This window comes from Prinia subflava, chromosome 2 (genome assembly GCF_021018805.1).
Source record: "Prinia subflava isolate CZ2003 ecotype Zambia chromosome 2, Cam_Psub_1.2, whole genome shotgun sequence".
Classification (NCBI taxonomy): domain Eukaryota; kingdom Metazoa; phylum Chordata; class Aves; order Passeriformes; family Cisticolidae; genus Prinia; species Prinia subflava.
Window position 1 is genome coordinate 61,521,966 of NC_086248.1, and position 24,742 is coordinate 61,546,707.

The 24,742-nt window shown below is 39.8% G+C and overlaps 2 protein-coding genes across 2 annotated transcripts in view; one reads left to right on the top strand and one right to left on the bottom strand.

The window, feature by feature from the left end:
* Positions 1–2,957: 2,957 nt before the first annotated feature.
* Positions 2,958–8,148, bottom strand: DYNLT1 (dynein light chain Tctex-type 1). Its single transcript, XM_063390213.1, has 5 exons — positions 8,023–8,148; positions 5,236–5,277; positions 3,949–4,072; positions 3,658–3,735; positions 2,958–3,377 (listed from the first exon to the last, which is right to left on the bottom strand). Exons 1-5 carry the CDS (start codon positions 8,047–8,049, stop codon positions 3,307–3,309), a joined length of 342 nt encoding a protein of 113 aa, XP_063246283.1. The 5' UTR covers positions 8,050–8,148; the 3' UTR covers positions 2,958–3,306.
* Positions 8,149–14,029: 5,881 nt separating this feature from the next.
* Positions 14,030–24,742, top strand: part of SYTL3 (synaptotagmin like 3) — a 29,897-nt gene continuing 19,184 nt past the window's right edge. Inside the window, exons 1-6 of the mRNA XM_063390214.1 lie at positions 14,030–14,567; positions 15,971–16,186; positions 17,897–17,961; positions 20,479–20,530; positions 21,973–22,045; positions 22,974–23,046. Coding sequence (XP_063246284.1) covers positions 14,458–14,567; positions 15,971–16,186; positions 17,897–17,961; positions 20,479–20,530; positions 21,973–22,045; positions 22,974–23,046 — 589 coding nt within the window. The 5' untranslated portion in view covers positions 14,030–14,457. The remainder of the gene's footprint in view (positions 14,568–15,970; positions 16,187–17,896; positions 17,962–20,478; positions 20,531–21,972; positions 22,046–22,973; positions 23,047–24,742) is intronic.

The following is a 24,742-nucleotide window of genomic DNA, read 5'->3' on the forward strand; positions in this document are numbered from 1 at the left end:
GAATTTTAGTTTCCTTCTCATAAACTATTTTCATGACTTACACATATTTTCAGTTTACATACATTTTCTTATGCATATTTAAACTTGGTTAATTGCATAAGAATAGAATCCAAGAGGCTGTAAGATCACAGATGTTTTGTATTGTTTATTGGGGGGTTTGTTATTATCTTGCCCAGACTAGAAGGTGGAAGGACAGTTTGATAAGTTTTTAAATATGCCAGCCAGGTTACATGAAGGACCTGGCATTTTCAAATGGCTTCACAGTGGCTTTGCAAAGCCCGCTCTGGCCATGCTGGCAGTGAGAGTTCTCCTGGTTAATGTTGTGACACCAGTGCAAAAAACAGGTTTCGAGATGGTGAAGATGCTGTCATTTATCAGCGTCTTACACCTCTATCTTCCAAAAGTCTGCTTATAGCTGCTAGACTGCAAAAGCAATCAACACATTACCTGCTGTTTGGGGTGATGCCATTTCTTATATAAACTCAAGGGGAGACTGAAACCTGTGCTGAATAAAATGGCCACAAACGTCCCTGCATAAATGGATATGCAGCTTGCTCCTGGCTGCAGTATCAGCTAGGGTGTGCTCATTTAGCAGGAGCAGTTCATCCTGGAGCCATTTCCTTAGGTTTTAGTTAACACAGGTCACACTCCTGGTGGCAGCAACAGTAAATGGCCTCCCCCTTCCTCTTCCCTGCAGACTGGGGCTGCCATGCCCCCATTTCTGTAGCTGTAATCATACAAAGAGCCAAGGCAATAAGAAGAGACAGCAGAGACTGTATAATTACTTTGAATGCTCCATCCACAGTTTGGGGTTATTTTTTTAAGGCCCAATTAATTACCTAGAGCCAGGGCTCTGCCAGCGTATCACCCAAATGTTTTACTTTGGCACTGAGATGAGCTGGCCATCAGCCTCTGGAAAAAGTGCTTAAAAAAATGAAAAGTTTGAAGGTAAAGAAAATTTAAGAATCAGTTACTGTAGAACACCAAAAGAGTCCTATACAATTGCTATGCAGTTTTAAAGAAAAGCACTATTTTAATCATGGGAGCGGGAAACCAACACTCAAAAATCCACAACCTCTAAACCCCTTTCTGTAGTCCTAAAACTTAGATTGGAAGTACTGGTTATTGCTCACATGTCAAACCATCTATTAAGCTATATACACCTTTCTGTAGCACAACTCCTGTTTGGATGCAACAGGGGCTTCTCCTTCCATGCAGCCTTTACACTGACAAGCATCTCAAACATTTTTTGGATTTTTTTTTGCAGCTCAGCATATGCATGAACCAACAAACAGAAAAATCAAGGGATTTCCTATTATTAACATGAACAAAGGACAAAAAATAACTGAATGGCTTAACCAAGAAGCAAATAGTGACTCAAAGTGCACAAAACTGTTCCTTTAAGTGTAAATAAATAGTTCAGTAAGGTATTACACTGCCAGCATCATTCTGGCATGATGGAAAGGAGAAAAAGTATCCAAGCATCCAGATGAAAAAATTCATAGCAACTCAAGAGAGCACAGATTTATTCTTTTCATAACAAGTTTCTCTGTGACCCTGATGACTGTTTTAGGCATGTTATTCAATCTCACTTTAATATTTTCTTTTTACAGGTGTCGTATAATTTCTGACTGAAGACTGAACCCATACTAAAGCTCTCTCACAGCAAAGTAAGGGATGTGCTCCTCAGGCTAAGGTACATACACACTGTGTACAGCCTGCAGCACTCACTTGGACACGTGAAAAGAATGAAGTGGCTTGTCATGCAGGAGATGCATTTACAGAGCTGTTTTGAAACTGGAATGTCAGCAGAAATACAGAAGATGTATTGCTCTATTAGCAGTCTCAGATGTACCAAGCCCACAGCTGCTGATGCATACACCTGTTTTTCTCTTCTGACAGCAGATATGGATAGGGAGGAAGAGGGTCAAAGCCTTGCCCAGCACAGGGCTTTCCAGTCTGACTGCACTGAGCAGAGTTAGCACAGAGCACGTAACACTACGGCAAAAAAATCCTTTCCTGTCACTTGAATCTGCAGTATTACGTCTCTCCAGACCGTGGAATCATCCTGTTGTAGCAGCAGTCATCTCTCCCTTAAACAGCTCTAGCTGAGCCAGATTCTGAACACATTAGAATTAGGGCTTTTAACAGATACCTACTTTATTCCTTTAACTCTGTACAGCCTCTGTTCCAGGTCAGCCTCTCTGGGCACCACTACAAAGGAGCAAATCACAGATTGCTCAGACTGACTCCAGCCCAGGGATGCTCTCCCACATGGGTTTGTAACTCTTTCAGTTTCATTAGCAGTGAGCTGCTTCTTGCAGAAGCAGCACAGTTGTTGGCAGAGGTTTTCTGAAATTCATAGTATGCTCCCATTTGTTTAATTAGCTGAGAAAACATTACCCATGCCTATGCTGAAAACTTGTTTTACTTGTTATTGTTCTGCAACTTTACTCTAGAAGGCAGGAGACTAACTCACTTTATTTAGTCACTTTGCCTCAAGGCATTTTTTCCCCCTTTCAGAAACGATCATGTGTCATCAGCTACCAGAACTCATCACTCTCACTATCAGCAAAATTAACATGGACTGCAGCAAGTAAGTTCAAGACCTACTTAACACATGCAACTGACTCCAGAAGTGAATGATGGCCCAGGTATAGCTTGCTGAGCACTTCCAGAATATGAAAAAATTCTTATCTATCTTCTTTCAGTAAAGGTCGTTTTCATTCCATGCTCTAAATACCATACAAAAAGATTATACAGGTCCCAAAAATACAGCCAAGTTACTATTTGGTAAACATAATCTAAATTTCTTGCAACTTTGTGATGACTTTGCAAAATTATGGAAGTGCTTTGCATTGTAGTATGTACCTCAACTATCTGGAAGAGAATTGAAAAAACTGAAACATTTTCCCCCAATCACAAAAGATTTAAGTTTAAATGAATCACACCAATGGTTATGAATTTCAATAATTTAATGCTAACCAAAAGTACAAAGTGTGACAGTCAGTGTCTCATTTATGTTGGTCTAAGAAAAGAAATCTAGAGAAAGTGTTTACACTGCAGCAGATTTCAGTATTAGCACCTTGAAGAGAAGTTTTGAAGTGATAAAAAAGTATAGAAAAAACTGATATGGTACTAGGTACAAACATAAAACGGGTAACGGCATGTTTCCAAATTTCTACCTTTGAAGAAAAGTTGCTTAAAAAATGTATTAAAAACAAGTTGTTCAGGTATTCACAGTTTAAGTGGAGATGGAATCAAGTGCTGGAATAGAAAAGAGAAGAATAAAGAATTTCAAGGCAATTATAGTGCAAGTCCAAAGGCACTGACAATACAGTACATGGTCTTATTCTCCCATCTCACAGTGCACGTTCCTGCAAATACAAAAACAGGGTTTCAGAAAGAGAAGGAAGTTAAAGTGATTAGATGCATTTTCACACTTGTTTCCTTTAAGAATCTTAAGAATGAAGCTTTTGCAAGAGCCAAACGTTTCATATACAGCCCAATTAGCATCACAGCCAGATGGAAAAAATACCAAATGGTATGCTATTACTCCAAAACTACAGATTTGGCGGGGGTGAAAGTCTGCTGCCTAGTCTTAAGGAGATTGGCATTCAGCTGCTAGTTGGAAAATCCAAGAGTTGTTTTCCTTACCATCACTGGAGTTGTCCCAGAAGCAAGAACTTGCTGTATGTAGCCCAGCACCGTTCTTTTGCATAATCACACAGGTCACTGTTAGTCAGTAGAGAAGCTTTGATTAATTCCTCACTAACATTAATTAACATTTAGCTCCATTTTTGCTCACCTTAGCACACACATACATACGCAAACATGCATGCTTGTGAGCGGTTTACAGACAAGGCTCTCCCTCATCTTCCCCCAGCCCCTGCCTGCTGGTGCACTTGACCGTGCCAGCTTTCAGAGGAAAAGGGAAGCTGAGCTCACCGATGTACTTGAAGGGCTTCCCCAGCTTTGTGAGCTGGCTCAGGGTTTGTTCCACCACACTTGTTGTCCACTGGTTCACTTTGCTGTGCTGGTAGGCGTTGCCACCGATAGCGCCCTCTATGGCCTGGGGGGACAAACAGGGAAAGGAGCTGCACCGCTGGCAGTGCAAGGCACCCATTAACCCTTTCCAACATGGACCCCACACCCACAGAAAACTCCTGAATACTGCTGGTCCACACTGGCTGCTGGAAGGGTTTTCAGTTATGGAAAACGTGCAGGTCAGAGACTGAGCCAGACATAGGGGAAATCATCATAGAGCCCACCCTCTGTTTTGATATTTAGATTATTTGTAATGTCCTACAGCCATAGTTATGAAAAGGGTCCTGAATTTAAACAGCCCTGAAGAGAATTTAAAAAGGCACAGTAGTGCAATAGCTCATTCACACATCTTCTATGGAACAGAATTCCAATTTTTGAGCAAAATCACTTCTGGGAAACAAATGCCCCGACTAAAACAGAAGAGGCACGTAGTTGCTCACTACTAACAGAGGAAAAGCCTCCAGCCAAACAATCCATTTTACTTATGAGGATAGTTTCCCCTTTAAGACATAAATAAAAGTATGTTAAACCTAATGTTTTTCATTGGCACATTTTTTCACCACAGAAATGATTTAAAAAAATAACCACAAAATTGAATTCAGAAGAGACAGGAGCATGTATTAAAGCATGTGTATTCAATTTACAGAGTTTGACCAGAACAGTTTTTTGCAACAACAAAAAGACTGCACTAGTCTACAAGAGGAATTCCAAATCCTGCTAGAGATTTTCTAGACAGAAAATTCATGTTTCTTAGCAACAAGAATAGTTCAATCATTCCAAACAAACAAGGACTCACTTTGGAGAAAGGCATCTTGAAAGAACACAGTAACACACATATGCAGACAGTCTACAAAAAACTCCTGTATTTTACTAAAACATAAAATCTATTTCTACAGTGTTTAACATAAAACATCCCCTTAGAAATTCTAATAGGGATGCACTGCAACCAGAGAGGAGTCAATGAAATTACTTTAAATATCTCTTGGATTTGCAGTACATATCACAGCTAAAGGTTGGTATCATTTCCACTGAAGTCCATAACTGGTTAAATCAAGCTACCTGTACTTTGACAGCAACCTGTCTAGAAATCTATCACATATCAGTTACCCCATTTTACTGAATGCCTTTTAGGACACAGCACACAACGTATGAAATTTCACACCAACAAAGTGAAAATGTTTAAATTACCTCTTTAATGATGTTGCTGACTTCATCAACAAGGAAAGCAGCCTATAGAAGAAAAAGAAGAATTTTAGATAATGAGCGGACACATTCTTCTGTTTATGATGTTTGAGCTCTGTTAAGAACATGCACTAGAAATTTAATTTATCCTTGTCAGATTTCTGGCAAGTCAGAAGATACCAAGTCTGCCTTTATTTGCATAGATACATACTCTAGCTCCTTCAGCCCAGTCAACTTTCTTAGAAAAGTAATGAAAAAAAAAAAAAAAAAGACATGAACTGATATTGGCTGGCCTTTTGAGTCAAGAAAGCTTTCAAATTTTGACTTGAAAGCATATTAAAATACCATGTATTGCACCTGTGTACACATGTATTCCCCATTCCCAATAGGGGCCAATGTCCCAGTGGGCTCAGGGATAACCTCAGCTGGCAATTAAATGGAACCGACATCTCCGGGGCACTGATGTGGAGAAAGTATCAGTTCAGAGCTGAAGGAAAAACTGTCTTGACAGTCTCAGCCAGGGATGAGAAGAAAGCTGCCCCTTGGAAACCACAGGGGAAAGGGAGCTCACAGGACCTTCATCATTTGGGGAGCACAGATTAAGCACATTGAATCAAGACAGTGACGGCCCCAACATTTTACTGATCTTAAAACTACCACCCATTTACAGGTATGGTGAGTAGCTAATGTTTTCTTGTTCTATTCCCTCTGCTCCTGCTGCCTCCCATGTCAGGGGGGTAGAAGAAGCTGCCCCCACTGCTGGGGCAGGGAGCACTGGCAGGGGGACCCCGCGCTGCAGCAGTGACTCACACCCCACCCTGTCACTGCTGGTGTCTCACAGCCTCCTCACAAACCAGGACAAAAGAAGGGCACGTCAAGGCAAACCGATAATTTCAAAAGACCGAATAAGAATGTAAAGATGAGCCTAACCACGTGTATGTTGACTGGGTTTCACTGGGAGGTCAGTCAGCTTCCCCAGCTGACAGAAATAAACAACAGTGTGATTCACATGTGCAGGCAGGATGCAGTCACACCTGCTCAGGAGAACCGCAACATCACATTCAGAAACCTTTGGTCAGTCTAGCCAGCTTCGATAACATCTGACATTCAGAAAGATGAGAGAAGTTGATCATTCTCCATGACAGAAGGAACAGCACATTCTAGGAGACAAGCTGGTCAGTTCCTTTTCTATAGTTATCTAGAGGCACCAACTTGCTGACACAATTCAACACTTTGAAAAGCTTTTATGTGCTGTGCCAAACTGCTTTTTATTTTCAGCTTCTTGACTTGGATTTAATTTTAATATGCCTCATTTATTTTCATGGCACTTGGTATTTCATAGGTGCTTACATTTAAGGTGCACCAGTGTATTTAACCAAGTAAGTGCTAGAATTACCTAAAAACACTCTCCCACAGAGCTTAAGACTGTGCATGGCAGACATGCAACGCTGGCAGACATGAAGACTACTGTCAAGCAAGATGATAAACACATACAGTTTTCTCCTTCACAAAATCTGCTCAGAAGTGCCTTTGAGTGAGTACAAACATGGTTCACACCCAAGTAAAATGACTTAAATTCAACCCAAGTTCTCAAAGGTATTTCCATATCCAATTTGTACTGAAACAATAGAGAGGTTTAAGAATTCACTTTGAGGGCTGATGTTACTTTTCAACCTTCTTCCTTTCTTGGAATGACAAAAATGAACATAAATTTCTGATATCCAGATTTAGGATATATGTGCTATAACTGAACTATGAAATAACACAACACTACCCTTTTTATTATTATGTCATCTTTTGGTAAGATGAATTTATAAAAACTCTTTTGTATTAAAAAATAAAGGGGGTAAAATCGGTTCCTTTACCGCATTTTCCCTGCGGTACCTCTCTGGCACAAAGCACGCAGACAATGCTTCCAACACCTTGTTTAAACAGGGTGCTCCAGGGAAACGCATGCAAACTGCAGAGCACCACGATAGCCTTTAGTAATTCTGAAGCCGTTTTTGAAAACAGCTGTAGGACTGATGCTCGAGTATGTTAATCATATATTTTTAAAAACCCCAAACAGTCTGTGACTGTAACACAGGCCAGGCCCTGCCATGAGGTGGAAGGTTTTAGAACACAAGCCTGACACACCTTCGTCCCTCTCACTGCTTCGCTATTGTGTCTCCCAGTCACATCGCGCTGTTTAACAGTGTCACAGCTCAGGGACACCGTCCCTCTGCAAAAGCAGCACTGGCTGCTTCCTCCTCCTTAGCGGGGAGACATCAGGTGGTCATTTGGCACGATAACAGATTGAGACCCTTGATTTATCCCACTCCGTGTCTTGTGAATGGGGTGTGACGCCCCGTCAGTGCGCCCGTAGCACGCAGACCAGGGGCTTCCACTCCTCTTTCCGCACACAAAAGGCTTGCTCGAGTTCTCCCCCGGCCCAAACAGCACCGGCCACCCTCCCACCGCGGCACTCGCTCCTCCGGCGGGGGCAGCCCGAGCCCACGACACCCCTCACGCCCTTTCCCCGAGGGTCCTGCAGCGGTAGAAGCCGGAGTCGACGAGCCCAGCGAACCCCCGGACAAGGGGCCGGCTCCCGGGGGCGGCAGAACAAAGGCTGGGCCCGCCTGCCGCCGGCGCCCGGGACACGCGGCTGCACCCTGGGGGAGGGCGACAGGGATGGCGGCGGGGGCTGCCGAGGGCTGGGATCCGAGGCGGACGGACACCGCCTGGGACCCTCCGCTGCGCCTGAAAGGAGACGCCAGGCGAGAGGCCGTGCTCCCCGTGCCCCCGTCCCGTTACCTCCTCTCCCGTCTGGAACTCGTCCATCTTCCCGGCGGAGCCGCTCGCGCCGCCACCGACCCCCGGCACCGCCCCGCCCGCTGCGCCCCGCGCCGGCCGCCGCCCGCACTGCGCCTGCGCGCCAGCGCCCCCGCGGCTGGGCTCGGCCGGCGCCCGCCAAGATGGCGCGGTTGCCACGGCAACGGCGGCCGGGAGGCAGGCGGGACATGGCGCTCGGCGAGGCCGCTGTGGTGCTGTCAAACGTCCCACAGGCTGCGGCTGAGAGAGGCGGGGCGCCGCTTGGCACGGCTGTGCTTTTCGTACCGATAGCTTGGCATTCGTGTTCAGCCATCCGAGAGGTCCTTCCCGGGGAGGTCCTCCTCTGCTCCCCAGGGGGGAAGAAGGATCTGGTTCTTGTTTCTGGAAACAGCTTAAAAGAAGGCCTGTGTCACAAACTGAAAAAATTAAAAGCACAGAAAAACTCTCCCTGTCTTTTAATTGTATTTTGGCCCCACCCAGCCGAGTGGCTTTAGTGGGCATCTGACATCCCGACAGGGTCAACCTACCACAGGAGAATATCTGAATTCTTACAGTTCCAAGCAGATCACGTGCTTTTTAGCAGACATAGCAAGAACCAGAAGATTGAAATTAAAGGGCACACTTTCACAGTCCCTGCATGTTGTGAGTGTGCAGAGTTTACAGGTTGTCCAAATCACTGATGCTAGCAGCCCCTGAGAGCTGCTGTAGGCAGTGGAAGATGCTGTTCAGGCCCAGGGGGGCGTGGATGAACTGCAGAAAGAGTCTGGATGGAGGATGAAAAAATTTACTGGGGACAAGTGCAAAGGGCTGTATGGAGGCAGGAATAACCAGCTCTACAAGTGCAGGAGCAGCTCACTGGCCACCTGTTCCATAGACACATGGAGTAGGGAGGTGTTTATGTACAATTTATCTCAATTTCTCATATGGTGTGTTAAAAAGAAAAAGGAAAATAATAATAATAATAAAGGACATAGAGCCTGGAAGCAGTTTTGCTACAGCCCTCTCTGCAGTAAGGCTGCACAAGGAATACCGTGTCCAGCTTTGGGGGTTGTATTTCAAGAGGATTGAGGGAGATAGAGCTCCAGGGCCTGAGTGAGCTATCTGAGCAGTTTTGATCCTGCCTCCAGTCCTGTGTCAGGCTCTGCCTCCTGTTTCTCCTGAAAAAGGAGACCCTGACCAGCCACCTCACTTTGGGGCTCTGTGGGCACCTTGCGGGGAGCACCAGCTCCGCTCGCTCCGGAGGGGTATGGTGGGACTGTGGCTGGATGCTGAGCACATCCTCAGCCCCATTCCAAGTCATGCTTACTGCTTCCCAAAAGCAGAGACAAAAAGTTGAGGTCTATGGGAAGGCTGAACAAGTGGTGCTTGTTTGAACAAAAGCATAAAAGCCTATATATTTGGTTATATTCTTAGCATGTGTAAAATGCTGCAGCAGTTTTCTACGTCCAGGGATGAGAGGGAAAACTACAATGAATTATATGTGGCAATTAAGACTTTGCCTAAATACTAGGGGAAAGCTAATATTTAGCTAAAGTAGGCCTAATGCTTTGCAGCCTGGATTTGGGATACAATTCATTTGTCACTGTGAGCAATTAGAACCCTCAGAGTACTTTTGGTGTCTCATTCAGTTAAAGTTTTGTATAAAATTAAAGCCCAAATTATCCAAATATGGTGCATACATGCATAGCTCTATGCCCCACTAACAGTTGCTTTCTCTTCCATGATGCAGTTGAAGAAGCTGACTAAACTTGACATACGCAGGTGGAAATGTTTGAACCCATTTAGCTTGATGAGGTTATAAAAATGCAGGCTCTTAAAGTTTACCAGGTGAATAGAATTGCTGCTCTTTGTTTCATTTTAACTAGAAATCACAAATCTTAAAACACCTGAAATAGTTAAGAAGGGCTTCTGTGTTGCACGAACAGTTTAGTAGAGCCAGGAACAAGAAAGGTGATTGAATGGTAAGGATAATCTATTCTTTTTCTCTAGATTTAGAAATAATTTGGATATAATTTTGAACTTCATTACCCACACTTAATTCTGTGATAGACTTAAGATGTCTAATCTGAATAACATTTTAGCTTTCAATTGTTACCTGAGAACAGATTTCCAGTTGCAAGGTTAAATAAGTCTCTTCTTGCAGATGCATAAAAACTGAATTCTCTTGAATTTTTATCTATACTTATTACTTTATCTTATAGACCTAAGAAGAAAACTGTTTTGTTTCCAGGAAGGAACTGTTTATGATACAAACCAAGCTTTCCATGCAGGTCTTGGACACATTGAGGTTAGAAGTGTTTTCACATTTATGGGTTAGAAAAAGAAATATGTAGAACTTAAAGCTACTTCTCTTCCTGTGTGTGGCTTGAGGACTGAGCGTATTTTGGTATATCAATCAGCTTTCGTAGTCTCTTGTGCTGAGTCTCCTTTTAACGTTAGGAAAAAAAAGTCTTTGCTTGTTGCTGGTGACAAAAGCAGAGACCTGGCAAAAGCTGTTGTAACACCGGAGCTCTTTCTTGAGCACATTTGCTTTCAGCTGTTTTGAGGTGCTCCTCTGAGCGTACATCAGTGGTGTCAGTGCCCAAAGGAAGGAAAGGGGGTGGAGAACAGACACCAGTTTTCTTCAAGGAGTGATAATTAAATACTAAGACTGCTTCTCATCTTTTATAAGCTGTTGACTTCCTGGTGTCTCTCTTTGATGGCTGCTGAAGAGGTAAGGACATAATTTTACATTATTCTGTACGACATAGCACAGGGGGATGCATTTCTATCTACTGGCATGTTTTTTTCCAAACTGGAAAAGATTTAATGGAAAAACCACACCTACAGTTTAATTGTGTCAGGTTTAGTTATTTGGTTTTATTTTTACTCTGAATTCTGGTGTGGGATGTTAATAATATCACAGACTTAATTTTGGTAAACCATTATCAGAGAACTTATGTAATTTTCACGTGCATGTGCAGGGATGTGAAAGCTAAACTGTTGCAGCCAGGTAGCACAAAATAATGCTTGTAATTTTCTTAACTAAGAATGAATTTATGTGATTGGTCTCACCAGAACAGAAAATAGCCACAAATTGCAGTAGCTTTTGAGATGGGTTTTACTTGGAACCTTCTTAATCTGTTCCTCACTACTGATGTATTACAGCTATCTTCTGGGTTAATGGATAAAGTAATCCAATTATCACAAGCAAATGAAGACTGTGACTTTAGAAGATCTGTTAATTTATAATTATTTAATTGCCATTAGTTTCCTGATGCTTAAGGAACTGAAAGGAGATCAGTAATACATTACATGTAAAATCACTTTGAGGAATACCTTGCTAAGCTAGCCATTTTTAAGTTTAAAAACCTAGAAAATAAGCTGGTTTTGCAAACTTAATGTAGTGTAAGGTAAGCTTTTTGCTTGATCTTCAGTAACATAGCTACATACTATTTTATCCTGATTAAAAAAAAAAAAAAAAAGGTTTTTTGAGGTTGTACTCTGTGTGTGCATGCATCCCACTTCTGAGGTATAGCCACATTTGTCATCTTCATTACAATGGCTTTGGGATTTCTTATGATATTTTTGAGAAGTTACTGAACCATCTTCAAGGTGCCTGACCCTGTATTAGTTTAAATACCAAATGTAATAAGAAATAATGATAAAGATATAGTTTTAAGAAATGCTTGAACAGAATATTTTTTTTGAACTTTGTGCTGGAAAGGAAGAAGTGCTGAATTTGCTAAAGAGGTTGCTGCTACTTTTGGTTTTATGTAGAAGGTGCTCAGCTTTGAGGTTAGCTGACTGTGTAAAACAGCTAGCTAGTGGGATTCAGTGGGTGAATATGAAAGGAGGGCAACTCTGAAGGCTTATGAGGCTTTTTTCCTGTCAAAGAGGGTCATTACTGAAAACACTTTATTACTGCCAAAAAGCTACTCTAATGCAGACTGCCTTGGTGTAAGAGAAAAGTTCTTATTTCATAATGGTAGAGAGCTTTTTTGGACCAATTTGAACACCTCTGTGAAATAATTACAAGTTCAAGTTTGTTGTGGGGCCAAGGATTATCTCCCATTTTGAGGGTTGGAATACTTTTAAAATACTTTATTTATTTGTAAAGCTACCTCATCATTCAGCTAGATTATTTTTAAAGAATTTGAAGGGGACATCAGATAGCAACTCTTTCTCTGCTTGCTTAACTGCAGGTGTTGCTCTTTGTAGCTGTTTTACTGTGGCACGTTCTTAATAGCTCTGTAAGACATTGCTGTGTTTTCTGGAAGATCACCAGAGCAGAGTTTTATTGGATCCACTTACTACTGACTGTCATGCACTTGCTAGCTTTTATTGGTGCTTTAGTGGGATGACATTCTAGATATGCCCAAAATCTTAGGAGTTTATGGCAAATGTAGCTTGCCCTGAAATGGATGTTTTGTGTAGGGCAGAGACACCAGAGTTTTGCACTAACTCCTCTTTAGATTGTGTTAAATGGGGATGATGGTTTTAAACAGGCTCATCAATCCCAGGAGGTATTCATAACGTAAAAGATGAAAGCAGGTGAAGGAGGCAGGGGCCTTTGAAAATTACATATATTGTGTTTAAAAAATTGCTCAGGCTTTTTATGTTTCAAATGAGTAATTTCCTGTGAAATTGCAGTTGGTAAGGAAATAAAACATGATTATGCCTATCTCTGTCTCTTTTGTTTCCACAGGAAACCAATCTTTTTTTTTTTCTTGAACACGAACTTCTGTGAAATGCCTTTTTCTTTTGGTGTCTGTTGAAGGGTTTCACAAAAAAAAGCCCCATACACAAAAGGAAAGCAACAAAAAGCCCTATATACAAATGGAATGTTTATGTATAAATATTACCACCCTCAGCTTTTTCTGGTGGAGAATTAATTAGTGTAATTGGGGCAAGCTGCATGTAAAGTAATTCCCTGCACTGACAAAAATGCGTTGTCACTACATATCTGAAGTTTTAGAGGGTTCTTTTGGTGGTTTAGTGTTTGTTTGTTTGAAATTTAAAACTTAGTGTTTGAATATAATGATCCAACAATGCAGACAGTTGGATTCTCAGCTGAGGTGCATCAGTGAAGCATCAGTAACTGCTTTGGGAAAGCTTTACCCTTCTGTCCTGTGTGTGCACTTGCCTAGAGCCTGGCTGTGTGTCCCTACTTCAGATTAAGTTTGAAACACCTAACCAGTTTTCATATGCACACCTGTAATATTGGTGTACCATAAGTGGAATTGTCTTACATTTCTTGTAATATGCACTAAGTGTTAGAGAGTAGTATTGAAAATAATATGGTGTGTAAGCTGCTTTAGAGTGAATAATCATATTTTTTTCTGAACTTTGCTGTGATGTATATTAAAATTATTTTCTGTTTTGGTGGGGTTTTGCAGAAGTGAAGGTCACAGAACATATCCAAACTACAGTTGTGATTCTGTTTCGATGTTATACTTGCATATATTTATATGTAATTTTATCAGTTTGGGACCAAAATTGTTAGTGCACTGAGCTGAAAACAATATATATATTAACTTTTAAGTGTCTCTGTGTATTAGCAAAGATAATAGCATTATTTGGTATCAAACTAACAGACACAGGTAATTGTCTGGAAGTGACTTAGAGGTCTTGGGGTTTTTTATGAGTCTTGTGATGTCTTTTCAATAAAATGAGATTATAAAGCGACATTTTTTCTCAAAAAAATTGTCTCCAGCACTATGACAATCATGGGACCAGTAGGCCTGTATTCAAAACTAACTTAAGCTTTTTTATTGGTTGTTTTGTGTTGACTGTACAAAAAAAAGTGAAGGTATGTGCTTGAGTGCTAATGACCAATATGGTGAGCTTCTCTGAAGAACAGCACTGTCTTATAACCTCTCCTGTGTCTCAATTACTGCATGAAAGGTTTGAGTATAACAAAATGTGTCCTTCACGTTATTTGAAGTCCTTGAAGAGGTGAGAAGAGATAATGTTTGGTTGGGTTTTTTTTCACTTAGGCCCAGAAATCCCAAATCTACAAGACCAAATAAAGAAACCCAAACTATTTCTGCCATTCCTTTACACCATATCTTGACAAATTGTCCCTCCATCTGGTACCAGTTCAAGCCCTACCTGGGACATTGCTGCAAGCTCTCATCTCTTTTGGAACCACTCTCAGTGGAAAAAAGAAAAGAAGATAAAGGACATGTGAAAAAGTCCAGACTGCTGTGATCTTGATAGCTGTTCATATTTCCTGGGTAGCAGAGCACTTAAACGATGATCTGTGCGAAGACAGACAAAGTTATTTTTCTTTTCAAGGGTGCGACACAGTGAAACACATCAACAATCAAGTAAGAGCACAGGCATTTAGGAAACACCCAGACCAGCATTCTGGATGTAGTGGAAGCCATAGGACAGGAGTCTACGAAACAAGTGAAACAGTGCAATTTGGCAAAAATGGCCTGTGAATTTAATCTGAACTTCCTTAAGGAATTAGAACGAGAGGCTGTTCTGGAAGTCCTGTACCGTGACCAGATGGTGAGAAAAACAGAAGAGGAAAGAATAAGGTAACTGCTAAACCCCTATTCCTGTTTTCTATTTTTTTTCCTCTTCTGAATTACTCATCTTCCACTTCATTGTGCTTCTAAATGTACTCCTCTTTTAACTTTTTGTTAGCCAATGCCTTTTTATCCTCTGGGAAACCTAAGCTTATCCAGAGCCTCTTGTTTTTGCCATTCTATTGACTCTACACCAAAGATCAGCAAATCCTGTTCACTGAATAATGTGTTTGGTGAATTTTACTTCCAGCCTTCACAGAAACTTCAGTTGCTGGCTACATTTTTTCCTATGAAGGCTTTATGGCATTCTCATCATGTTCCTATGTATAGTCTTGGTACCATGGAACATATTCAGATCTTTGGCTGTCTTGTTTAGCTTACATTGTGCCAAGACTGGAGTTGGATATCTGCTCATTGTGCTAAATCCATAAATCCATCACTGTTCCTTCTCACACACAACAGGTAGCAAGCACACCACTCTGCCTTCAAGGTTGTTACTGGTGTCTGTGTCATTTGTTATGAAAGCATTTTATTTACTAATTTCACACTATGCCAATATCTCAGCTGGCAAAGATAAAGGATAATTCTCCAGCACTTTATTTGCTTTGTATCTTGGCTAGGACAAAGATTTCCCAGTGCCTTGTATCCTGCTTTGTGATACTGCACGCCCCTGTAGAACTAGGTATTGGTGTGGGTAAGATATAAATTATTAGTCCCCTAAATGGGGAAACTTAAACTTTGTTTATATCAAACATTTGTGTGAGTATTAGGGGACATATTAAACATAAAACAATATTAAAGCAATAGTAATTACATAAAGAGCTATATAGAAAGTCTGAATTGGTTAGAAAATCCCTTTCAACTGCTGATGATACTGTCAATGAAAAACATGATCTTGATTGTTGATACATGCAATGAAAGCAAAGTTAATGACAAGGAGAGGCTTTGATATTTTGGGCTGTGTGCTGGATTGGTTTAAATTGTTTTTTTAGCTTCCAGATGATACATTTGTTATGTTTATTTTTTTACTTGGTAGAATATTTAATTATTGGATAACCATGATTAAAAAAAAATCAAATGGGAGCATGATTTAGTCTCAGTTTTTGTAGGTGAATGCATAATCACTTGCATACAATGATTTCAGTGCTGAAGGTGGGCCTGAAATGAACAAAACCCCTTTATACTAAACTGTTTCTCTGTTGGTGTGCAGAGTTCTGGTCACATACACACAGTCACACTGCAGAAATGCTGTGTGTGCATGTTTTCAAACAGTGCTCAACAGAGGTCACACTTGAGGGCATATCTCCCACTAGAAATGGTATTGCACAGCCAGGGTATCGTTATTAACTTGTGCTTTGTGTGAGGATTTTGTCCTCGGTGACTTTTTCTTTCTTTTTTACCTGTGGATTTAGGAAAATGAAACTGCAGCTTCAGCAGCTTCGGTGGAAGGGGGCAAAAAGTGCAAGGCAGGAGTACCAGGAGAGATGCTGTGCTCGCTGTCAGAGGTCGCTGGGGCTGCTGCTGAACAGAGGCGCGGTGTGCCATGGCTGCAGCCACCGGGTGTGCTCCGAGTGCCGCGTGTGCCTGAGCCCCTGCCTCTGGAAATGCACCATTTGTTATGCTCACGGGTAAAGAGTTCTGCTGCCTTGCACCACTCATCCAATGGGGGCCCACTGGTTTTGTGTATCTGTTACGTGAATAGTTAATGAAACAAAGCCACTGGTGTTATGAGAATGTTGGCTGAAGTCCTGGTAGAGATGAAACGGATGGCAACTTCGTGTTATTCTTCACGTAGCTGATACTTCCCTTCCTGGGTTTAGCAAAGTGGATCCTCAGGGTAGGCCAGAGGTGCTGTGAGTGTGACAAAGATGATAATAGCAAAGCATAGAAACAGTCGTGAATTTCTGAGCCACAGAGAGAGCTCCTTCCCCTACTCGATATTGAACCAGGGCATCCTCACAACCTACTGGGGGTGCTGTGCTTTGATGTAGTACAGCCAATTCCTTGACAATTTCCTAATCATTATTTTCTGCCTCTTACCACTGGAGTGAGAAACCTGATGGATGAATAATTTAAAGTTATGCTTTATAAAATTTTAAAGAGCAAAACTGATTAACAACATTACTAGGATTTGTTCAAGTATAGTCAGAAATACAATTTTTTTTACTTCGTATTAGTTGATTTTTTTCTTTTACTACATCATACTTTAGTATTTCAGGATGTAGGAAACACTCTCTTACTGTATTTGTACATTTTTTAATATCAAAATATTCATTCATAGTCTATTCTATTCAGTGCAAGCTTTCTAAGCAAAATGGTTTAGATATGTTTCCACATTTGATGAAAAATAATATGTAGGTGAAGAATGATAGTTTGAAAAATTATTCAAAAGCTCCGCTGGGTGATAAATATCCCTGCAGAAAAGGCAAGGATTTGGATGAAAATTTACTTTATGCCAACACAAGATGAATTCACCACTCCACTCCCTCTGCAGGTGCCATAATGAGATTAAAGTAGAGGGAAATATAGGGCAAAGTATTGGCCTCAAGTGAAACAAATTTGTACTAGTTTAAAGTTTTTTATAGTTTGGGAGAGAGTTGTAAAGTAACACCAAAGAGATAGAATCTTCAGTTTATTTATCAACTAATATGCAAAATAGGTAGTTCAACTTTGTTTATACTTGATACAAAATAGTTACTAGACTTTGGTGTGTGTGTTTTGCTGTGTTTCAAACTATATGCACTAAACTGAAAATTCAAAAGTTAACTTTCCATATCCTTGTCTAGATAACCTTCTCCACTTCCTCTTGTTTTAAATTAGTTTCCAGTTATTTGGTGGCCACAGTGGAAGTCCCCTATGGAGAGTAGTTGATTGTTAAGCTGCTTTGTGTAGTGCTGCACACCCTTAATTATTTCATAAGCTTGTCCAGATATTTAATAAAACCAAGAAAACATTATTTAGATTAATAAAAGACCTTTTTACTTTTCCTTCAGGAAATTACCTTTTTTTTATCTTGCTAATACAGATGGATATGCCAGCTGTCATTGAATTTCTCTTTATAGGGGAGAGAGAGTACATTTGATCTTTAGTCATGATGTAAAATCAATTAAATTCAGTCAGGCTTATTCCATTGCTTTCAGTGAGCTTTATATCAAAGCTTCAAATCTCAAGAAGGGTAGGGAGTGCAGCAATGTGGTAAATGGTACTCAGCACCTTTTGTGTACCCTGGGGAGGGGAAAATAGCATGGCTAAAAAGGTAAGAGCTGATGTCCAAGTCCCAAGTAACTGTAATTTTGGGTCTTGTTTATCACAAGAGTAATTTTTTGATTGTTTTCCAGAGACGTGAAAGTGAAGGCTGGTGAATGGTTCTTTGAGGAACGAGCAAAGAAATATCCAGGTGAAGGTAATTGCTGGAACAGATCATAAACTGCTGTGTAATGTGTAGTTGTCATCTAGGTGAAACACAGAGTGTAGTCTGACACTGTAGCCAATGTTTCTTCCATTTTCCCATGCAGTCCATCTGTCTGTGCAGTAAATAAAACATGAACACAAATTAGCAGAATGCATTTAAAAGTATAACTTACTTTGTCTGAGTAATAAAAGTAAGAAAATTGCCAGCCATGTAAATTTGAATTAATGAGCATGTAGGACTTCAAAGGAACACGATGATGTGAAATTAATACAGAAATATGTACAGGAAGAAAATGATCTTGCATTCATCATTTGTCAAAGTTTAAACTTCAGTTGTTTTCACTGAGGAAGTTCTAAAGTTTAAAGAAATGATAGAATGGAATAAAAACCCCGTGTGTAGCTATAAATCAGCAGAGAGCTAAACAGTTTCATTACCTTCAGCCAGCTGGCTGTGCCATTGTCTTGTGCTGGTGCCATTAAAGTACAAAGCTTTAAAAGAAATTATAGAGGATGTGGATGGATTGCTCTCTGGGGAATGTGTTTTGCCAGTAAAGGAACTGTAAGTGTTTGTTTTCACCTGCTATAACTAGCAAGATGGAGAAGATTTGTTTCCTCTTTCCCTTGAAGTGCCACTGCAGATAGGCATCTACTTTATTTTTGCCTGACTGTAGTTAAATGATACAGTTTGACTTGCAGTGTCTGTGTCTATGTTTAAGAGTTGGTAAAAAGGAAAGAACTAGGCCTGAAATCTCTCTTGGAAACTTGAATAGGAAGATTTGATAAATGGAAGAGCATAATTAGGCTAATTTTGGGTATTAGGTGTTTGTGAAATGCAGCATATTAAGAAACTAAATTACAGTTCCAGTTGAAACAATTAATTTCAATTTGAAAGACTTCACTGAAGTCCATTCTAGCTAACACAGTTTCTGATTTTAAAGTGTTAATTGACTGATTACTAAAAGCTCAGTTTCATCCAATAACTGTTGATAATAATTTCCCCTCATTCTTTTTAACAAGTATAAAGCTGGTAATTTTATCAGTGTCTCTATTACTGGAAAATGTTGTTCTTGGATATTGAATCTGACAATGCAAGTTACTGACTGTTCCTTTTTGCAGCAAAATAAATTAGTTCTCACTTTGAATTATTGAGGAATTGTGAGTTCTTGAAGCACTTTGCTTAGTTAGTCTAATGATAATACTGTTGAAGTCACAAAGATCTAAGGATGTACAGAAGAAAAACCTGCAGGGAGAAATATGTTTTGTTTAGTTCCTTTAATTAGACCGACTATTTAAAGGAGTTTAAAAAGCCACAAATTTTGAAACACAGCAGCCTTTATGCATCCTTCAATCCTGGAGGGACAGTGCCCTCTTTTGGTTTGAAAATATAACATAACTGAAGTATTCACTAGAAAGTAAGTTTAACTGAAAAAAAAAATTTACAGTAAAGTTTTCACATGTTGTGTAGTAAAAAAATTACATCGTTATGCTTTTTATTTTTTTATATCTTCTACCTAAAAAATGAGATTAATATTTTCATGAAAGTGGTAGATTACTTTTAGTGACTGATCAGTTTAAAATCTAAAATAGCAGATGTTATTTATCAATAAGAGAATTCTGGAGTTCTGATTGAAAAATCTAACATCCATAAGCTGATTATTGTTTCTACTACTACTAAGGTATATTACCTTTATGTAAGTAGTGTTATAATTAATGACATCTTCAGCAAAACATGGATCACATGCTGCTTACTATATCGGGAATTACTAGTGATTAAAGTCACTCCAGGTAATTTCACTTGGCCATTTCTTATATTTGTGATTCCCCAGGAGCAAATTAGTTTTATGAGTCTTCTTTGTTCATGCCTGATGGAGCTCTTGCTCCTTGGTGTCTTCACATGATGTGGCTGCTCACCTGAGGAACGTGCCATGGCTGCCATTTCCCTGCAGGGATGCTTTAGCCAAGTGTCTTGCTCATGTCTGTGAGCCAGTCAAGCATTTTCATCACTGCTCAGGTCTTTAGTAGGAGAAGTGAAAAAAAGCTCTCGAGGTGCCAGAGTTGCCCATGTGCCTGCTCTGGTACATGTTTAAAAGCTTCCCCTTGGTGTTTGAGTTTTGTGGCCGAAGTGCCCTTTAGTGCAGTGGGCCCGTGCACCTCCTGGCCCCTGGGAGGCTGAGGGCACTGAGCGACCCATAGGAATGGGTGGGTTGGTATCTGTGTGTGGTTGTCCTTAGCACCTGTGAAGAGTTCATCTGAAAGTGCCGCCTGCAGCAGGGGGGGCTGCTATCATGGTATGGTTTGAGATGCAGGAGACACTTGTGCATTGCTTGGCAGGCGTGCTGATGCATTAGCTGGGAATTGACTTCATTCCCGACTTGCACGTGCATGAGCTTCTGTAAACACAGGCCAGTTCCTGAAAGGCACTGATTTTAAATAGTTTTATACAGCCATAAGTAACTGATGTTGCTACTAAATGATCTCTTGATTTATTTTTTTTTCCCCTCCTTCATAGGCAGACATGAAACAGTTGGTGCAAAGCTCTTGGAGTCTTACCAAAATCTGAGGTAAGACTCATGAAAGGACAAACAGCCCCAGGACAATGTGAATTTGTATGGGTGATATATTTTGTGTTATAAATCAACCAATAGTTTGTATTCCTTTATTACGAAAAAATCAGTGCTTTGGAGTTTAAATGATAAAAACATAGAAAAACTTTTAGCTGTCAGCAATCCAGATTCTTACATTCAACAGAGAGTAAGTACCATGTTTGGAGTCTTCCTTGAAATGAAGCGACATGCATCATCTTTGTTTTATATGCTTAGATTTTTTTGTGTAACTATTTATACAATTATCTGTTAAATTTGCAAAATACTTTTAAATTATTGTAAATAAGTTATTTACTAGGTGTCATAACAGCATAATTATTTGTTCAATGGGAGATATTGCTGATATGATAAGTTTTACAATAAACAGTAGACAAGGAGTTGGACACTTTCACTTACCAAACTTAAAAAAAAAAAAAAAAATCTAGTTTACAGTGAATGAATACTTTAACTAGAGGCCAAAGCATGACCATACGTAAGTTATTACCAGCGATATATGATGAAGTAACAGTCTGCTTATAATGTTATTAAAGGAACCTTCTGCCTTAAAAAAATTGAACAAAAAACCACAACCCTGAAGAGCAGCAACAACAACTACTACTACCTAAACCCAAACCAACCAAAAAAACCCCCAAAAGCCCCATGTAAAATAAGATATGAAGAGATGGTCTCAATTTAATATAATTGTCTATATATTATATATGTCTATAATTTAATATAATTGTCTATAATTGGCAAGGCATAGATGCATAAGAGAGAAACTTATATTCAGCTGGATAAGATCTTGCTTTTAACTGGTTGTGGTAAAAACTGAAAAAGAATCAAGAAGGATTTTTTGATTCTTGATTTCACCAGCTACCTTAAGATCTATGATTGTACTGTGATAACAGAATCAGTCACATCTTTTGGTTTTTTCACAGAACAGTACTATTTACCACAGATGGAATGGCAGGAATGTTTTAAGGGTCTTTAACAGCTCTGAGCCCAGGCAAGGAAGGATCCTTTTAGTATTGTAAATAAAGAAGACTCTTTTCTGAAAACATCTCTGAACAAGAAGACAAGGGGGGTGCATTTTACAGGAACTGTGTTTTAGAACTCAGGACACAGACTGTAATACTGCCAGCCATATAGAAACCTATCCTAAATTAGGTCTTTCTGATAGTTCTAAATTAATAATTTTACCTGGAGCATCCCAAGATTGAGAAGGTAGAGAGATAGTCCTAATTCCTAAGAACAGGCAACAAACCTGTGCTGCAACTCTTACAGACACAGGATGTTGACCCAGACCTCTACAGAGTGCAGGAAACATGGGTAATGAAGATACTATGCATGGCTATGGTTTATTTATTCATCTGTTGGCATAAGATACTAATTGTTGCACTGTTTATCTCTTAAATTTTTAGTAAAATTTCTGTCGTACCTCCAACGCCACCTCCTTTCACAGAATCAGCAGCAGGAACCAATGCGATGGGAAATGTATGTATCTGCAAAATATACATATGGAAAGGTCAGCCACAGAAATGTGGTAAATAGCTGCTGTAACATCACTCTGCAGTATAAATGCAGCCTTTTGTTACTTTGTCATTATTTTTATGCTTCATGGGTACTGGGAGAGAACGTTTAGAGGCTATGAGGGTTGTTTTCAATTAGTTTTCAGTTTTTGAGGGAAGTGGTTAACCACTCTACTTGACATTAAAATGTTGCATGTGGCTTTTGGTACCTCATCACAGGAAGACTGGACTGAGATCTGAGTTCCACTCAAACCTGAGGGATCCTGTGTTCCTATGACATTCAGTAGTCACGTGTCATTTTCATTATTGAAAGGGAAACAGTGATTTTGATGGCTGCCTTTCCATTGCAGTTTCTAGTGGACAGAATAGTAGAACATGGCTTGAAACTTACAGAAATTTTACTAAATTACTGTTTCATTTAATTTTGGACTGGATGCTCAGGCCCTGGTTTTGAAGCCCATTGCAGTTCTGTAAACATTCTTATGTACTTACCTAGAGTTTGATGAAAACTTGATAGATAGAAAAATAAAATTAATAATAATTAAATTTTAAATATTAGATTAAAATTAATAAAACTAATAGATAAAAGTATTAAATACCTTACAACAAATCAGTGATGTAGTTAGCTGTGTTTATGAACTTACGACGTGATCTTTTTCTGAGGAGATCCACTTACATGTGAAAGATCATGGAACTGAAAAGTTTACTTTCCATCTTTATCCATTAGTGTGATAGTTTCCAACTATATCCTCAGATGTATTTGTCTACAGAAGTGATCAAAGGGCTGCAGCCTTACCATCTGATTGTTATGTGGTTTGTAGATATGTAATCATGGAAACTTTAAAATTACAAATAATTAATGTTTTCTTACTCTTTGCATCTCCCATTTGCAGGAACTTGGAGAGTCTAAAAGATTTAATAAGTCTGTGGAAAACTTGTTTTTGTCTCTCACAACACATATAAAAAGTAAGTAGCTTTCCCTCTCTTGTCATTCCAGAATAACATAGTCAAATTTTTCAATTTTTTTGATTTTTGGCCACAGTGTTGGCCAAGAAGTTTTTATAAAAAAGACTATCCAGTAATGGCTGAAACAATTAATGCAAGGCTGTGCCAACCTGAAAAATAATACAGGAAACCTAATTCTCCTTGAGTATTCTGCTAGTTGTAAATAAACTGACTATATCAAACCACAATACCTTTCTTGTAAAGATGTGAAAAGACTGTCTAATTTTTCTTTTAATTTACTAGCTGTTCAGATGCAGTATATTTAATTCATGTTAGAGTAATAACCAGTTTCTGATCTTCATGTTTTCTGGCTGAAGTCCAACTGACCCAGTCAAAAAGTCTATCATTTAAAAGGAGTTTAGTACTTTCATTCACTGGCAGTATTCATGAGGACTTTCTTCCTCTTTCTCAGTCTAGTTGTGAGGAATTTTTTAGTGCACATTTCTAGGTGCTCTCCAACCCTAACAACTTCTGTTCTGATGCTTTTGGTTCCTTCCATTCTCTTACACTGCCTGCTGTTCCTAGGGATGCAGACTGTGTGTGCACCCCTAAGGCTGACTACACTGAGGACAATCAGCATTTGTGAAAAACAAATTAAAGGCATCAGTGACAGAGGAAAACAACTTCTGAGCCTTAAGAAGATTACAGGGGCTTGCAAATTTGCATGGATTTGAACAAACCGTAGTATTTTCTTACTAGCTTCAACTTGCACAACCCCACATGTGAGATTAGACCTGAACAAATCTGGCTTCAGTGCCTTTCTGCCTTTCCCCTTAGCTCTTGTTTTAGCTCGTTTGGTCTTTCCTTTAGCTTCTTCCACCCATCTTAAAGACCTGTTCTCCTTAAACAATGCAAATTTAATGTTGTGTCTATGAGAACACATATTCAAGCTGTGCAGAGACGTGGTGCCTTGCTCCTAAACAGGAGCATACAGTGGTGTAAGACACTGGAAACAGTAATAGTGGCAGCACAAGAATTGGATGCAAAGTAAATTATTCAGCTTTTTATTAATTTGAAGCCTGGCATATTCTAGAGTAAGGACTGTCAGGACTGCAGTAAACTATTGATTCCCTGCTACCAAAAGGAAAGTCCTACTCCATTCACACCTTTCTTTTCTCTCTGTTTTGAGCCTTATGCTGCTATAATTAGCATCTGGAACCCTCTGGAAACTGGTTTAGCTAATTTAAAGGGCAGAACATTAACTTAGAACACATAGGTACTTTTCTGCTGTTGGGCTGAAGGTAAAATATATATTGGAACATGTGCAAGAGAGAGTGCTGGTCCATGTGATCAGGAGCCACATTGGGGATGGAGAAGAGCAGAGCAGGGGTTGTAGAGGGAGATGAAAGCAGGTTGTCAGTTCAGCTATGGGTGAAACCCCAGGTGCTCTCATCCTCAGTTGCTGTGGAGCAGTTTAATTTGGGAGAAAATGACAGGCTGTTGTAATCATTGAAGTCAGTAATTAAAAAGTATAGGAAGTCTTACGGAGAGAAAGATTTGGGCTTCTTGACTTAAGAAAGCAGCTTTCCAGGCCATATGGCCTCTCAATGAGAGCTGGTACTGTGCTGATAAATATTTTTGATCACAAGTGTCTAAAGTCAGTACTCTGTACCTTATGTAGGTACAAGTGTCTTGCTTTGCAGAGGTATTTAACACA